Source organism: Tasmannia lanceolata, unplaced genomic scaffold, assembly GCF_043159265.1.
Source record: "Tasmannia lanceolata isolate RefF3 unplaced genomic scaffold, GAP_Taslan_0.1 ptg000023l, whole genome shotgun sequence".
NCBI classification, from domain to species: domain Eukaryota; kingdom Viridiplantae; phylum Streptophyta; class Magnoliopsida; order Canellales; family Winteraceae; genus Tasmannia; species Tasmannia lanceolata.
This window is the reverse complement of record NW_027518700.1, coordinates 4,121,205-4,139,628: the sequence shown is the minus strand read 5'-3', so window position 1 is coordinate 4,139,628 and position 18,424 is coordinate 4,121,205. Positions and strand designations below refer to the sequence as shown.

The 18,424-nt window shown below is 38.1% G+C and overlaps 1 protein-coding gene across 1 annotated transcript in view; it reads right to left on the bottom strand.

Annotated features, from left to right (window-relative positions):
- Positions 1 to 18,424, bottom strand: part of PHT4;5 (phosphate transporter 4;5) — a 34,589-nt gene that overhangs the window by 12,484 nt on the left and 3,681 nt on the right. Inside the window, exons 3-10 of the mRNA XM_077366128.1 lie at positions 16,942 to 17,041; positions 16,476 to 16,528; positions 12,351 to 12,425; positions 11,708 to 11,788; positions 11,326 to 11,387; positions 7,996 to 8,093; positions 1,648 to 1,763; positions 649 to 685 (exon numbers count right to left, since the gene is read on the bottom strand). Coding sequence (XP_077222243.1) covers positions 649 to 685; positions 1,648 to 1,763; positions 7,996 to 8,093; positions 11,326 to 11,387; positions 11,708 to 11,788; positions 12,351 to 12,425; positions 16,476 to 16,528; positions 16,942 to 17,041 — 622 coding nt within the window. The remainder of the gene's footprint in view (positions 1 to 648; positions 686 to 1,647; positions 1,764 to 7,995; positions 8,094 to 11,325; positions 11,388 to 11,707; positions 11,789 to 12,350; positions 12,426 to 16,475; positions 16,529 to 16,941; positions 17,042 to 18,424) is intronic.

Here is an 18,424-nt window from a genome sequence, read left to right as displayed (position 1 = left end):
TCACGCCTTCTGAAGATGCAAATGCCTTTGTGCTTGCTCCAATGAATTACTTTGAAGAGTTGGAGAAGTTCGATGCAAGGAAGTTAGTGGTGGGACTTATGGAGTAATAGAAGAGGTGAGAGCATCATGAGAGTAGTTCCTGTCACTTTGGGGTCGCACTCCCTGGAAGCTCCTTCCTAAGGAGCGCCGAATCGAGGTTCCGAGGTGGGAGCGGCACCCCGAGGGAAGATTCCTGCTTCTAAGGTCCAGACTAGAGAAATAAATAGCTACGAAATCCTATAACCACCTAGATTTAGCTCACTTGTAAAATTGTTTATTCCAATTCTATATTTGAAAGACTACTTTATTTTGCATCTACATTTACATTTTTCCTACAAAAGGAATTTTATATTTTTCAGAAGGGATTTGCTAGCGTCCATCGCCAAAGGCATGTCGCGGATGGTCTGTTGCATCTGACAGCCACAGAGGCTCACTTTTCAGCAGATTTTGTCTTCATTCACGAGGTGGCTGCCCTCACATGCAACAGCCCATCCGCGAAATGCCTCTGAGATGGACGCTAGCAAATCCCTTTTCAGAATGAATTACAGTTATGTTGTCAGAATATTAAATTATGTACTTAAACAAAGGAATTAGATATCATATGCTTACCCATGCAGCTTCCGTCAAATTTAGGCCCAGCTCCTCACTGCATGAATGTACAATTGAAAATATTTAATTTGTTTCTGACTTTAATTGTCCAGCAAAGAGTTAAAAACACATTGACCGGCAATATTGTAAGAGATTATTTGTAATTAAATAACTGTTGTTAAGTAAAACAGTATCCCTTAATCACTGATCATGAAAGTCAAGAAAGAAATAGAAAATGAGGCCCTGAGATAAATTCTAAGATAAAACTACCATATAATATTAAAAGATCAATTATTATTGATGCTGTGAGAACTCAAGTAACAATACAACATGAGCATACAATATTTAAAGATTGGTTATTATTCATGCTGTGAGAACTCAAGTTATATAATACAACATCACCCACTTTGAAGATGAAACAACATTGAAGCAACAAAGAAAGAGATAAACTGGACGTAAGGAAAGCGACCCATAAGAAAGTAGACTTCAATAATTTGAATAATAGTCATAAACACAGAGAATGAAGTGATTCTCAAGAGCCCAAATGACCAGTGTAGTAAAGTCCATCAAATGTTTGACAATACCGTTTAGACATACTACTGGATACTGCCTGTTTCATGGAAAAGTAAACATAACATTATTATGCTTCTATTAGGAGTGATGCTCACAATTTTGTTTGATGATTCATAATCACCATATAATTCAATTTATCATTTTTTTTGTTTGATAAGCTGGATTGAACCTTTGACCTCAGGGTTGGAGAACAAAGCCTTAACCAAGTGAGCTAAAGGCTCAATCCTAATCCAATCTATCATGACAAACATGCATGAATGAAACTGTGATCATCCTGGAGAAAGGCATACAAACCAATATTGGAGGCACGCTTGATTTTTTTTTCTTAAAATGCAACATGGATGGTCTATTTGATGACAACAATTCCAAATCAAACCTAAAAATCTCAAAAATTGTATAAATTATTTAACAAGAAAAAACCTAAAATAGTTGATGAAATAAAGATACCTAAAATAAGTAGGGAGCCATGATAGGCAAGTATAATGGCCCCAACTCCCACAGAAGTGAGTGTATATCATGGCCCACACTGCATGGCTTTTGAAAAATGCCTTCCAAGGTACATCCTACAAAATAATAAGTCAATTAGATAACCAAGGCTGATGTGAAATGGATAACACATAGTACAAAGTTCTCTAAAAAATTTCTAATGAAACATTAACAACAGTAAACAATTAATATTACAATGTGTTCACAAGAAACTTAAACCAAAATAAGAAACTAGTTAGCATCTACCTTTATAAACAAAAAAAGGGCCCTAATAAATTTTAAAAATGCGTGATATGATTAATTAAATGGTGCCCAGCCATATTTTTAAAAAAGAAGGGCAAGAAAGGAACTTGTTCAATGATCCTAACCATTCATCCTCTGAGGCACACTATGATGGATCATGCCAATGTGGATGAACCAATCCTCCATTCAACACAAATATCAGCTCTGATCATGAAACGTTTGGCTTTCATCTTTTTAAGCATCCATTTGCAGATCATTAATTGGTTAGGATCTTAGTTATCAATTCCGTTCCGTTCCGGCCGGAATGGACCGGAATTCCTGTTCCGGCTCGGAATCCGGAACGGTTTGGGCATATTTTCCGTTCTAGCCAGAATTCCGGTCCATTCTGGCAGAATGCCCTGTTTCGCCCAGAATCGACTGAAAATGCACAAATTTTTTGAAAAAAAACGACAATGCCATTATAGCCGTTGGGATTGCTTTTTGACCCTTTTACCCTCATTTTATGACCAACCGTTTATGACCATTTTATGGCCGTTGGAATGCACCGGAATGACAGAAATTCCACCGAAATTTTGAGAAAGGGGATTTGTGTGACCGAAAAGTTTCGACTGGAATGACCGAAATCGCACCCGAATTCCGTTTCGGTGGCCAAAATGGAATGGCCACCGGAACGGAATTTACAACTAAGGCTAGGATAGTCTGAACGAGGAATTGTTGGGCATGGCCTATCTAGCAGTCAACCTTGGGGGCCAACAAGCGAATGATTTGGATTACTAAACAATTGTGCTCAAATGTACTTTTTTTTTGCCATTATTTTTCTTCAGAAAATTGCCAGACATCATATAATTCCTTGTATGTATGTATATACATATGTACATAAATAGGAAGCTGATATCTCAACTCACAATTGGTAATAAATGCCCAACAATTGTATATCGGGTTAAGAACGTTTTCTAAAAAATAAATGAAATGTCCTAGTTTACTAGCACAAAGGGAGAAGAGGGGGAAAGGAAGAAAGAAGAGACGAGAGAGAATAGGAGAAGGAGAAGGAGAAGAAAAATGAAGGGACGAGAGAGAGAGAGAGAGAGAGAGAGATTTGCCAATGGCACGGCATAGGGTCTTCTTGATGGATGATTTGGTGATTGGGGATGGAAATCTGCCCCCTTCGTGTGAATAACATATGATGGTGCTAACCGGTGGGATGTTTACAGTGGGTGCCAGTAGCACGTTCGTGAAACGCTCACCTAAGGGTTGTAAGCTCAACCCCACAAATGAGATGGGACTTTCTTGAATGCTCCTAAATTGCTGCCGCTAATGCTATTGGTGCCCTTCACCAAGGTTTTAAATTTCAACTGAAATCCGAAATTTTGGATTTCGGTCAACACCGAAACCGAAATGTTCCGAAACCGAAATTCCCGAAACATACCAAATTTCGGAAATTTCGGCTAAATTTAAGGTAAAATATTAATTTTTTATTCCTTTACAGAATTTCAGCCGAAATTACAAACATTTCGGCCCAAAAAACGACATTTCAAGTGCCCGTTACCGAATTTTGGCCGACATTTCAGGATTTCAACTAAAATTTTGGTTTCGGATAGGACCGAAATTACCTCGGAAACCGAAATTCAAAAAAGGGGGAAGAAAATGATCCATCCCCATTTCAAAAAAGGGAAGTTGCGTAACTCACATAGGAAAAAGTTGAGAACAAGGAACCGTAGATAAGGGATGTGATGGCAGTTGCCAACAACCACAAGAGAAAATTCTATAAATAGGAAGGGGATCCTTTTGGAGAAAAAATTATGTTAAGGAAAAGAAAAGAAATATTTTCAACTAATTGTTTTCTTTTGCTTTTGCCAACGACCATGGATAAGGGATGCGGTTGCAGTTGCCAACGACCACAAGAAAAAATTCTATAAAGAGGAAGGGGATCCTTTTGGAGAAAAAATTACGTTAAGGAAAAGGAGAGAAATATTTTCAACTAATTGTTTTCCTGTGCAAAGCACAGACTTCCTTCGAGAAGAAGAAGATGGATCCTTTTGAGTTTCTGCCAGGAGACTCAAAAGAAAGATTTCCTTCGGAAAGAAAAAGACAATTCCTAAGATGAAGATTTCCCTCATTCGTGAAGAATACCTCTCCCCTCCAGGAGGTCCATGAAAGAGTCTTCCTCAAAAGATCACTTGAAGACATAACATCTCTGACCCAGAAGAGTTCCACTTCTGGGAGGACCCCTTATAAAACAGAGTCAAAATCTTTTCCGACTCAAGGTAATTCATCTTCCAGGAGAACCCTTTACAAAATAAGGTCAAAGTTGTCAGAGTCTATCCTTCGCGAAGAAGATTTCTCTCCTCCGGGAAATCCACAAGATAACTCAAGGGAGTTCCTCTTCCGAGAGGACCCCTTACAAAAAACAAAGCCAAAATATTTTCCAACTATAGGAGTTCCTCTTCTAGGAGAACCTTTTATAAAAGAATAGTCAAAGAATACGACTCAAGAGAGTTCATCATCCAGGAGGACTTTTGTACAAAAGTAGAGTCAAAACAAATTATCGATATTTCTTACGACACAAGAGAGTTCCTCTTTTGAGAGGACTCTCTTACAGAAATAGAGTCGAAATAAGATAATATCTACGATTCAAAGTGATCCTTGAAAAAAGAATAATCAAAATTTATAGGTAGATAGGGACCCTCTTGATGAATAATATAAGATGTGTTTTTTGTAATTAATGGTCGTTAGAGCCGGTAGGTACGTCTCCATTAGTTTAATAAAACCTCTTCTCGCAAGAGGAAAATCTGATCTCAATTTGTTTTATGTGTGATTATTTTTTCATGCATGTGAAATTTGTTGTGAGCGCATGATAACGGCCATTGAGCAACGATTAAGACATTCAATGAATGTTAATGACGTTAGTACTTAACAGTAAACTTTGATTTGATAGTAACAACCCATCCAAATATAGAGCCATAAAACAAGTATATCTTGTTTAGTACAAGTTAACTTAAAGAAAAGTACATTAAAAGAAACCATTTTCTATAAGAGAAAATAGTTCCTACACCCTAGTGTAGATAAGTTATTTACACCCTATCTTTCTATAATAGGAAACTATATGACTTAGGAAATTCATGTTGTGAAACTACCAGTTACACCAAAAGTGGCGTTATTTAACCTTTAATACTTTAACACATGTTATTAAAGGTCTTGGACACTTGGACTCAATGATTTTTAAATGTCCAAAATGGGGCACTTTAAATGGAGTCTCAAGTGTCCGGGACTTTCGAAAATGGGGCACTTTAAATGGAGTCTCAAGTGTCAGGCACTTTCGATGACAGAACCCTGACACTACATTTTTAAGTGTCCTGAAGTGTTGTTGTGTCCAGAGGCGTCCAAGGTGTCTAGCACTTCAGTCACCTAAAAACATAGTATTCAGGTAAAACAGGCTGGCGTGGGTTTGCCCATCGGTGTAAACTTTAAGGATTCTTATGAAAGATGGAATCAAGTGCCACGCCACAACTCTTATGCCACCAACTATGAACCTTGGACAAACCCTTCCACACAAATAGAGCACTACAGAATTTTGATTCCCACCCCCTTCAACAAGTAAAACTATAAGTCAAGATCCTAGAATTTATATTTGTAACGAGGGAGTGCATAGAAAAGTCTCCTCCATAAAGAGATTGGGTAACGGTTCATCAACTAAAAATGTTTTGAATAATGCAGATGTATGGACATTCTCAAACTGTGGAGTAAGACACACTATGAAATGCATAAGCTGTTATTTGTTTTGATACTCCAAATAAGTTTCTATGAATTTTTAGTGTGGAGTAAGACACACTAAACCCAAAACCGTAAACCCTAAAATAATTACTGACATGACTGATTGCCTGCGTATTCCAATGACATCCTATTACAATTGATAGACTCGAGCATGGTCTGGCTGGAGCCAAATGCGTTTATGAAAATCCCACATCTCTACTTGTGTCAAATTGCATTAGATTACTTTTACTTCTTTTTTATCAATAATCTTTCTTTTTTAAAGGATTCATTAGCTGATTTTAAAGGATTCATTAGCTGACCTCAACTAGTTTGGGACAAAGGCTTAGTTGAGTTGAGTTCAGTTTTAACAATAATCTTTCTTTTTCATCCCTACCACATCAAATAATCTTTATTGAACAAAAGGAAAAATAAATAAATGGCCAAGGTAATATAAGAACAAAAAAGAAAAGAAAAAACAATTCAAAATCTCACAACGAAATAAAATGGTACATGATCTCCCACTACAACTCCCTGCCTTTCCTACCCCCTCCTTTGCCAATAAATCAGCCTCTGTGTGAGCCTTCCTACAAACATAAAAAAGAAGAAACTCAACATTAGAGCATGGATCCAAAATCACCTCAATCAGGTCAACAAGACTCAAGAGAAGACATCAGCTCCAGTAGCGTAATGAATCGCATTCAAGGAGTCACATTCAATCGCAATAGAGGCAGCAAATCAATCCAATACAAGTTTCAAATGTTCGTCCAACAGTAAAGATTGCTCAACTTGAATTCTTGATCCCCAAGTAATCCATAAAATCCATACAGATGACTCCTACGTTATGCATTATGCGCCCACCGCTCAATCCAATACAAGTTCTCTCTGGCAAAAGATAGCTGCGAAATGGCTTTCTGCAAAATTGCCTAGCAAACCCCCCCCACACACACATACCCACACACCCCGGCACATGCCCTACCAAAAGCAATCGGTGTTTGAGGCGGGAGTGCAAAAAGGTAAGTAAAGCCTCACGAATCCTCTTGTTGAGAGCCTTTGATTAGTAGGGGAGTTGCATCTAAATGTCAAATAGCCTTACCGTAATAGGGCAAATCGTCCGCAGGTACATCTTCGTGTTAGTTGACCTAAGCCGCACCATTACTGCTGGGGTGGGGCTCCTCATCCCCAAAGCCTCCGATAGCACAGCTGAGACAGCGACGGGTTCTCTGCCCCTGCGGGGATGATGGGGAGACCCAGCAGCTGCCGGTAGTGGACCTCCTCATCAGCCATGAGGTGCTTCCTATTCTCATTTGGAGCGCCCAGAAGACTTCCTGAGGAGGATTGATTTGATCGAGCACGGCAGGGAAAAACTCATTCTCCAAGAGGCCCAGCAGTTCATTCTGCTCTTGGGGTTCCCTTTGCTTTAGAGTTTAGAGTTCATTCACTCGGTTTATATTGATGATAAAGATGGGAACTTCTCCTCTCCGACACCATAGTAGAGTCACTTCAGGCCCGCCCACCCGACTTAACACCAAGGATTGAATAGGAGACCCCAAATCTCTCTCTTAATTGATTGGTTTCGTTGGTGCTTTGCTTGGATGTGGATCTGAAACCATAAGACCTTTGCTCTGATACCATGAAGACTTTGCAAAAGACAAACCACAAAAATAGTTTGGAGAATAATAATACTTACATTGCAGGATAACCAGTTTTGGGTTATACAAAATTTTGCAATTAATTGAAGAATTAAAGAACTTTTGATTATTAATGATTATTTACAGCCAGTTTTTGGTTATAGAAATGGAGCATAGATCAGAAACCCTAGAACCTTTGATTTGCTAACATGATAACTTTGTAGAAGGCAAACCACACAAGCACAGTTAGGAGAGTAATCATAATTGATTACTATCGATTTTGGTATATAAACAATTACAAGTGACAACATAAAAGAGTTATGGGCCTGCCCCTATTCATAGTCTATTCCAAGAATACCTTTTATACATGTTGTGTCTAACATGTACTTTCAATCCTATTGGTATGCAAGGAGGAGATTTTGGGTGTTCATAAACCAGCACATGAGCTCATTTTTTTTATCTTAGGGACGAAGTACAGTTTTGCCCAACCCTAAGTGGTCATTCTGGGTCGCAATTCTTATGCACATGCATTTCTGCTATTTAAGTTTATTTTTTCAAGACAGACAAACCACATGTTAAACTGACATCATTATACTAGTGTAAGCAATCACCTTACATACATTGATTATAACTTTTTACGTATATTATCATGTGTTTTGAAAAGTTTTCCTTCGGAAAAAAAAAATACCTTAACTGAAGCACTCAATTCTGTCAAGGATGTATTCCACGAGTTTCTAGTAGAGGTAGATGCCAAGGAAGAGCCGTTCACAACCCTCTGGGACCTTCCTGTCAAACCAAACAATGATCTCTTACCTATTAATTAATTATCATATTGATGCAGAGTCCCAATAGGTAAAAAGAACTTACCAACAGAAATATTGCAGAAAGAAAAATAAGATAAGGCAACAGGAATAGTTAACCAACACTTTTCTTTTTATGGTAAATACAGTTGACCAACACTGTTTGTACAGAAGAAGGAAGAAAGAAAATTCTCAAAGTAACAGAGGAACAAGGAAGAAAGAAAACTCTTAAAGTAACGAAATCAAATCTACACATGCAGCAAAAATTAAACGGGATAAAAGGAAAAATTAAATAGAACAGCACTGTACCGGACCTACCGGTTCATACAAGGTACAACAAAATAGAAAATCCTTCGTACCATAATACCATTCATCATGTAAAATTTGTCCCAGAAGACCAGCAATATATATATATATATATATATATATATATATATATATATATATATATATATATATATGAGGAATAAGATTGTACGCTCGACCGTACCTAAAGTTAGGTACGGTAGAGTGCCAAATCACATGGGTCCCACATTTTTGGTGAGCATCTAAACCATTCATTTCCAAGGCCCCATCATAGATAGGGTGCATACCAAAAATCAGCTCCATAGGATCATCCTAACCCATCCATTTGTGGAGGCCAAAATGGACAGACAGTGTTTGTCCACAAATCTGCCCATTTTGGCCTCCAGTTTTGGAGGGGTTAGGATGATTCAATGGTGCTGATTTTTGGTATGCACCCTATCTATAATGGGGCCTTGCAAATGAATGGTTTAGATGCCCACCAAAAATGGGGGACCCATGTGATTTGGCACTCTACCGTACCTAACTTTAGGTACGGTCGAGCGTACAATCCTTTTCCTATATATACACACACTAGCAAAAAACCCCGTGCGATGCACGGGCCAACAAAGAATTGTACAGACCACATCATACGTTGATCTAAACCGTCCATGTGATGGAACACAACATAAATAGGTTGTGCCCCAAAAATCATTTCCATAGGCTGATCCTAGCCGTCCAATCTATAGAGGCTTCCATAATTCCTCTTAAATCGGATGGTTAAGATCACCCTATAGATTTTTTATTAAAAAACCATAAAGGAGGGGGGTAAGATTGAAATTATGTGGCTTTAATAATGGGTGCATTTGTTAAAAAGCATAAAGGAGGGGGTAGGATTGAAAATATGTGAGTTGAATTGGTGCATTTGTTAAAAAAAGTCAAAAAAAGTGATGTGTAATTCTCATAGAATTTTCCAAAAATTCAAAAAATTCTCTTCTTTTCTCTTCTCCTATATAGTGTATATATCACACACACACACACACACACATATGAGAAAACGGTTTCTACACACAAGTGTAGATAAGTTATCTACACACTATTAAAATGGATTGGCCCTCACATAGATAGGGTGTCCACAAAAAATCAGCTCCATAGGATGATCCCAACCCTACGATTTGTGGAGGTAAATTGGACGTGTAAATCTATCCATTTTTTGCCTCCACGATTCGAAGGGTTAGGAGGATTCTATGGAGCTGATTTTTTGTGGACACCCTATCTATGTGAGGGCCAATCAAATGATTGGTTTGGATCACCCAAACAATGTGGGCCTCCACTGTAATTTAAGCTAGTGTGTAGATAACTTATCTACACTTGTGTGTAGAAACCGCTCTCTCTCTCTCTCTCTCTCTCTCTCTCTCTCTCTCTCTCTCTCTATATATATATATATATATATATATATATATATATATATATAGAGAGAGAGAGAGAGAGAGAGAACATTTCCTACACACTTGTGTAGGTAAGTTACCTACACACTACCTTAAAATACAGTGGGGGCCCACATTGTTTGGGTGATCCAAACCATTCATTTGAATGGTCCTCACATAGATAGGGTGTCCACAAAAAATCAGATCCATAGGATCATCCTAACCATTCAAACTATGGAGGCAAAAAATGGACTAATTTGTGAAGGTTTATACACGTCCATTTTACCTCCACAAATCGTAGGGTTGGGATGATCCTATGGATCTGATTTTTTGTGGACACCCTATCTATGTGAGGACCATTCAAATGAATTGTTTGGATCACCCAAACAATGTGGGCCCCCACTGTATTTTAAGGTAGTGTGTAGGTAATGTTCTCTCATATATATATATATATATATATGAGGAAAGTGAAGCTACACCGCCGGCTTAAAATACAATGGGCCCACATTGTTTTGGTGATCCAAACCATTCATTTGATTGGCCCTCACATAGATAGGGTGTCCACCAAAAATCAGCTCCATAGGATCATCCCAACCCTTCAAACTGTGGAGGCAAAAATGGACAAATTTGTGAAGGTTTTTACACGTACATTTTTGCCTCCACAAACCGTAGGGTTGGGATGATCCTATGGAGCTGATTTTTGGTGGACACCCTATCTATGTGAGGGCCAATCAAATGAATGGTTTGGATCACCAAAACAATGTGGGCCCATTGTATTTTAAGTCGGCGGTGTAGCTTCACTTTCCTATATATATATATATATATAACACATAAAATTCTCTGAACAACATGGTTTTAAATTTCGGTCCGAAATTTCGGATTTCGGTTGGGACCGAAACCGAAATTTGGTGAAATCCTACATGTCATGAAATTCCAAATTTCGGCCAAAATTTCAGAATGAATAAAATAAGACTTTTTTTTTAATTACCGGATTTCGGCCGAAATTTCGGTTTCGGTGATGGCCGAAACGCATACCGAAACCGAAGTTTAAAACCATGCTCAACACCTGATAAAATTCCGTTGGAGAGGATCCTTTTCCAAAGATGGAGGAAAAATGTGCAGAAAACAACCATATTACAAGCTTCCTAAAACTGAACCAAAATCCAATAAAATAGGCACCTTTTGAAATCCTATTAAAACCTTACTAAAAATTACCAGAAAATACGACGAAACATGGTAAATACAAATGGCAAGGGTTCTCCCTTCTTTTCTAGCAACTGAGCCAAAGTGGGCCCTTTGCTGATATCAGCATGATGGCATCAGTACCGGATATTCCAACCCTGTATCTTTTTACTCTCATTGCTGTAAACTTTTAAAAGAGTTTGAGAAATTTTGCTGATGTCCCGGTAGGGCCTGTGGGGCCACTGAGTTTACAAAACATATAATTTCTTCATGCGATAAATAAAAAAATCTGGCCCAAAAGAACAATGTACAGAAATAAGCACATACCAACCATGTATTCAGCAGCAACAGGATATGACCTTTCTTCAACAAACTGAAATCCCAAACACCTTCATAACAGAAAATAGCATTAATTATAAGATCATGGTTTGCCAAATCTTCAGATAAGTAAATTAAAATGTCCAGTATATTCCATATCAATTGTTGATTTTTTTAAGTAACTGACACGAGCAAAATAGAAGAAAATTTGAGAAAGATTATTTTACAAATCTCCACTGCTACAGAATTTCCTTCAAGCTAGTGTTAAAGAGTTTACACATAGTGACGTTTATTTTGTGAACAACTTTGGCAATAATTACCCAAAAGACAACTATATGTGATATATTAGATAAATCATTAACATAATAAGGTTGTATGCTTGTTTACTCACCAAAGTATTCCAAGAGAGCCAAAAATGTAAAAGACAGACTCCCAGCCGAAATTTTGGATAAGGGGAGGTGCGAACAAAAGCCTGCGTGTATCTTTAATGTTAGAAAAATGCAGAAAAAGGGAAAAAAAACTTACGCTCACCACACAATTATAAAGTAGAAAACTGAGCATTGTGAATCTTATTGGCAGCTGTGTAAAGTTTTTATTTTTTTAACTGGATTAAAGTTATTTAACTCATAGAGTGAAGAGAGATGAAAGTGAACTGAAGGTAACACACCAAGCCAAGCTTCTGATCTATCAAGATCCCCAATAATATCACTACTACATAAACATGTCATGATAAGCATTGTTTTCAATAATTACATTTTATGATAAGTTGTAACCTGGTGAATATATGATGCGGAACGATAGAATGCTACTTGTTTGGATGATCTCTTATCTTTTCATCTCTCTAAGAAAACATGTTTATTTTTATTTTCTTAAAACTTAAAAAAAAAACTGACATTTTACTACCCATTTTTACGACTAAATTCAACACAGCTTTACGATTCCAAATCCCAATTTGGTTTTAAGAGCATTGACTACAAGATTAAAGATAAGTCGGTATGAACCATTTCGACCACCTCATTCAAAAGGGCACATACCCCAGGACGCTTCCAACGCTCAAACCACCAAAGACAAATGCAACTGCTCTAGAACGCTCTTGTAATGGTATCGACCTTCATATGATTAAAGAAAGTACCGATTAGAATAACTGAAAATTAGTATATGATCTACTCTATCACATAAAAAAAGAACATGCAAGACCAAAGGCATAAACTACCATGAATATTAAATCGTAAAGAAACCATGTTGGAAATCAAAGCTCGGGGTGTAGAATATGCATGTACAGTCACATTACATCACTTATGGGCATGGCTAAGTGAAGCCTTACATATGGCTATTAGCCATTGGAAGATGTTCTGAGTCATCATGGGCTGTCATTAGGGGTGCAACTCGGGTCGGGTTGAGGCCAACCCGACCCAACCCAACCCGAGGAACCATTTTTCCAACCCAACCCGATTTCCAATTTCCTCAACCCGACCCAACCTGATTTCAGAGGGGAGAAGAAACTCAAGTGGTTTTTGAAAATTACAAAAATACCCTCACTCCTACCTGTATCAAGTGGTTTTTGAAAATTACAAAATACCCTCATCTCCTACCTCTCTCATTTGCCCAATCAGAAAGTTTTTAGTTCTGTCCCTGTTTCTAAAAAACGGGTGTCCCTAGGATATAAATGAGTAAATGTCTTTTGGAAAAGAGCTTATAAATATAAAAGTCATTATAAAAAGTAAACTTTCTTACATTCTTGCTACACTTGTAGCAAGAGAGGAAAACCTACTTTATTTTTTGGCATTGGGAGAAGTTAAAAATGGGAAGAGAAGTAATGGCTATCTAGAAAAGTGCATAAGAGTTGTCTACTTTTGGGGAAAAGAGATTGCGCCATTATTTTCAATTCATATTCAAAATATTTTGGTATTCAACAAAGACAATTCGGGTTTCGGGTCAGGTCGGGTTGCCCGACACCCCAACTCGACCCAACCCGATTTCCAATTCGGGTTGGTTTTTCCCAACCCAACCCAACCCGATTTGCGAAAAAGCTTAACCCAACCCAACCCCAATTCGGGTTGAACCCGACCCGAGTTGCACCCCTAGCTGTCATGGCCGTGCAGGTTTGTCATTGGGATCTACATCAGGACTGTCTTAGAATAAACCTTCATCAATTCTAGAAGTTGAGAAAAACATGTTCAATCATGTAAGAATTGGAATCAGCAACAATGGATAAATAATAGCCAATATGTGCCAAACAAGACCTTTTGGATCTGCTTGCAATCAAATTATGAGAAAAATGACAGCTACATTGTCAAAGTTGAAGATATAAGCAACATTCAAGGCCCTAGCATAGAGACCTGTAGAAGTCAGGCTTTTTTGAAAAGCAATTAATAGAGGAGAACTTTATGAGAAGTTATGGAAAATCTTAATGTGTTTCATAAGTCAAAACAATCAAGCCAAAGAAAATAGGCACTTGGGGAAATGGCCTTGAAGTAAATTTGCCTGAATAGGAACACTTTGGAGAAAAAGAATGCAAAGATTTCCCATAGAGTAAAAATCTAAAATCAATTAGGATGGCAAGAATAAACTGTTCAAGAAAAGGCAACTTTTCTTCATAAATTGTGGAGCCCTAATTGACCTCACTGATGAACTGTAAAAACATTACAGATGAATCCTAAGAATAGCCTACCTCCTTCCTACCTGTTTGGTCAAGAATAAAAATAACTCTTTGCTAGTTTTCTTCACTTCTTACATGCACAATCCAAAGAGATAAACATGAGTTTATGTTTCTTACCAAAGTCCCAAGGTCATCACTAACATCTTGATACAAATTGAGTGAGCCCGCAAGTTTATACAAGGCTCCAATTGAAGAGATAACTCAAAAGATGAGAGGGTTTTCTTTCTTATTTTTAAATGTTTCATCTTTGAGAAATTTTAGAATTCGTATAGGTATTTTAGAGAGGTCAAGTTTAGGAAAGTTTGGTTTTATTAATTAGAAACTATGTTTAGGCTTCTTTAGTTGTTGGGGACCCGTGCCACATTCCCCATGGCAAGACTTCAGTATGGATTTTGTCTTAGGTCTACCCAGGACAGCTCGAGGCCATGATTCTATTTTTGTTGTTGTGGATAGATTTTCCAAGATGGCACATTTCATTCCATGCAACAAAACTGCATATGCAACTCATGTGGCTAAGTTGTTCTTTAGGGAGGTTGTGCGTCTTCATGGTCTACCTAAGACCAGTGTCTAATAAAGATGTCAAGTTTGTTAGTTATTTTTGGAAGACACTTTGGACGATGTTAGGCACCAAGTTGAAGTTTTTATCTGCGTTTCACCCCAGACAGATGGGCAGACCGAGCTTGTCAACATGAGTCTAGGGGATTTGCTTAGATGTCTTGTAGGAGATCAAGTATCTAGTTGGGATCAGACCATCCCTACAGCAGAGTTTGCCTATAATAGCTCAATTAATCGATCCACGGGTCGTTCAGCTTTTGACATTGTTACTGGAAAGCATCCTAGGGGCCCTGTTGATCTTATTCCCATCCCACCTAAAGCCAAGTAATCTGAGTCCGCCGAGTCATTTGCGCATCACATTCATGATCTGCATGCTGAAATCCGTAATAAGATATCCATGAGTAATGCTGATTATAAATCCTCTACAGATTTGCATCGCAGGTACCAAGCATTTAAAGGAGACATGGTAATGGTGAGGGTTAGGCCTGAGAGATTTCCTAAAGGAGTGTACAAAAAGCTACATGCAAGAAGCATTAGTCCTTTCAGAGTGATTAAGAAAGTTGGTGAGAATGTCTATGTGCTTGACCTTCCACCCGATATGACAATTAGTAATGTGTTTAATGTGGAGGATCTGGTACTCTTTAGGGGCCAAGCAAACTTAGCTGAGCCTACATTATCTCAACCATCCCAAGATAACCCACCTGTATCCCCATAAAACCAAACCGTACAGGAAACATACCCATCATTTTCTTTGTTACCTATTCCTCTCATACCATTGCCACCCAACCAAAGAAAGAGAGAGAGAAAATAGTTGATATAATAGATGAGCAGGTAATCTCTACCCATTCAGGAGGACACAGGCGATTCTTAGTTCGATGGCGTGATAGACCAGAGTCCGACTGCACTTGGATTACAGCACAGGAGCTTCAGCAACTCAACTGGGATCTTTATGAGAGGCATCAAAGTTTTCATTCACCGGAGATAAATACTTCCAAGCCGGGGAAAGTTGATGGCGATCCAGACTCAGGATTTCGAGTATACCAGCGACGGAAGAGACGTAGGGGCAGGAAGTTGACTTCGATTTGGATGGACAACCATATTCCTTGATTCAGATGTTTCAGATCAACGATCCGACATCACAGATGATTCACAGATGTTGCAGATACATTTCAGATGCCCCGGTCCGCATACAATTTCAGAGGTGATTCATATATCATGAGGGCCCTTTTGAGTCTTATATGCTTTTTTGAGTTTTTCTTTTAGTTTTAGGAGGTTAAAAGAGCCTTTTATGAGTCTATTTTAGTTATAGAAGGTAATAGGGGTCTTTTTGCATCAAAATAACTTAAATTTATGTGAGTTATGGTCTAAGAAGCACGGGTACTCTCCGGAGGCCCACGCACCCGTATCGGGTGTGTATCAGATGCGGGTGCGCTTGGGTACTCTTTGGGTGCGTACCGGGTACACACCCAAACAACAAACAAAATGAAAATCCAGTTTGGGGGTTTGGGTACGTATCGGGTGCGCTTGGGTTAGCACCCGGTTCGGATTAAATCGAAAATTACAGATTTACAATAGAGGGGTTGTACCAATTAAGGAATATTCATATAAGATGTAGTTGTAGACCTAAGTTTTCGGAGAGACAAACACAAGTCAAGTTGGCATGAATATGCAATTGGAAATTGGAATACATAGAACCACAAAATTAACAGGACCATATACACCCCAGATAAGAATATGACATATGGAGAGGGTAGTTATTTTTTATGAGATATATATTTAAAAAACGACATTTGTTGAGCGTGGGATAGTTAGGAAAGTTTCTAATGACTAGTAAATGATTAATGATAACTGCAAACAAAGGAGAGAGACCTTCTACAAAATCCCCTTGAGATTTTTGGTAAAATGAATAGGCTTGCTAAATTGCATGGAATTCCTAATATCTTGCCTGGCAATAAGGTCAGTTGCAGCGGAAGGGGAAACACCTTCTCCTATTCCAACCTGAAAATTAACACAGATTAAATATGCTCAGTGAGGCGGGTAAAACCTTGCATAAAATATGACGTGCTATAGAAGAAAAGCACCATAAAATGAACCAAAGAGAGAAAATAAGGCATAAGAGAAAAGCACCATTTTTTTATTTTTATGTGTAATTTGTATTAAAAATGAGGGGAAGAACACAAGAGCGAGGACATAAAGGTACAATTCCCCAATTTTCAAACATAACTGACATGAATATCACACCTTAGTTCAATAAACAATTATTACAATGGTGTACAAACTAGCAATCCAGCATAAACTAAGAACATTGTATTGATGAGCAACAGATGATGCTTACAGTTCATGGCATGACAGTACTATAAACACCATTGAGACGTAGGGAAAATACATAGTTCTACAAAAGATCAACATACCAGAATCCTCGACAAAACCAGTCCAGGCATATACCCAGCAGCAAAAGGAACACATATTGTGGCCAAAGACCACGCCAAGACTCCAATCTCAAGGACTTTCCTGCGCTAACAAGAAAACAGCTAATAAACATAAGAAGTATCATGCTACAAATTGGAGTTTAAAGATAAGAAATGGGAAAGTTTCGTTAAGTGAAGCATGTATTAAGACAAATAGATAAATGACGAAAAAGAAGCAAATTTGAAAAACAGGAACAATGAACCTAGTTCAAGTGGTTCTGAATTCAAATGTATTACAATCAATAAGAAGGAAGGAATAAAAAATCCCCACCACCACCTAAGCTGGAAGTGAGTGCAATTATGGAATTGCTGTACATTTTTATGGGAATAAGTGAAAAATAGCGGTAGGTGGGATCCCCAATGCTATATTATAAGCGCAGCCAAACAGTAGATATGCAGGTTCCTAGAATCTCCACTATTCTCCCGCATATCCAATCTGAAAATCTACAGCAACTCTAAAAAACCAAGACAGCATATCCATGTGATTAAGGATTTTAGACAATCAAAAGGACTAGGATGACTTGATCACATATCAGGACATGTTACGAAGTTGGACATGAATCATCCACGGTGAACATTAATAGGCCAAATCACAACTGCCAAATGGTTTCTATGACGAGTGACACATTGGCAACAAAAAAGATCTGTTCACTTCCACTCTTTTGGGTACTTTGAGTTGAAGAAAGAGGGCATTTCCATTTTCGGGCACACAAAATCAAAAGCAATTGATAAAAATAGCGTTTCCCTTTCTCACTTTCTTAATCGTCACAGAAGGTTGGAAAACTTGGTCAATTCATGACCCACCTGAATCAACAAAAGATTCGTCCGAGTTAACTAGCTTTTAATTTTTACAGGTCAATATTATGCAAAAGATACCCAGAATTATAAAATTTCACCGAGTTTTGGCATGATAATGTGATTCGAACGAGACAAAATATGGGCCTAGTCATGGCTTCTTCTTCTTTTTGTCATAAAAAATCAGAACCTGATCAATGTAGTTAACTAGTGTCATTTGTTTGGGTTAAAAAGCCCACCCAAATTGATAATATAACTTGTTAGAAAGGGGCCATGTTTGGCAACCATGAAAAAAAACTCATGGAATCTTCCTTTACTCAGTTATGGGAAAGGGCCAAGAGGGTAAGAGAGGGAGACACAGTGAGAGGGAGGGTGAAAGTGAGGAGACCATGAGATGGGGCTGGACAGCCTCCCTCCCTCCCTCTCTCATGGTTGGGTCAAGGAAGATTTAGTGAATTTTTTTTCATGTTTGCTAAACATGCCCTAAGTGACTGCACAACCCCTGCGAAGCAGCTTCCTCTATTTAAAATTGGGGCAGCCACATATCTCTGGAGCACCTGGGAAACCAGATGTACTTTTGAATATTTCATATTTTAATACTTTTTGTTGACCTAAGCTCTATTATAGCTAC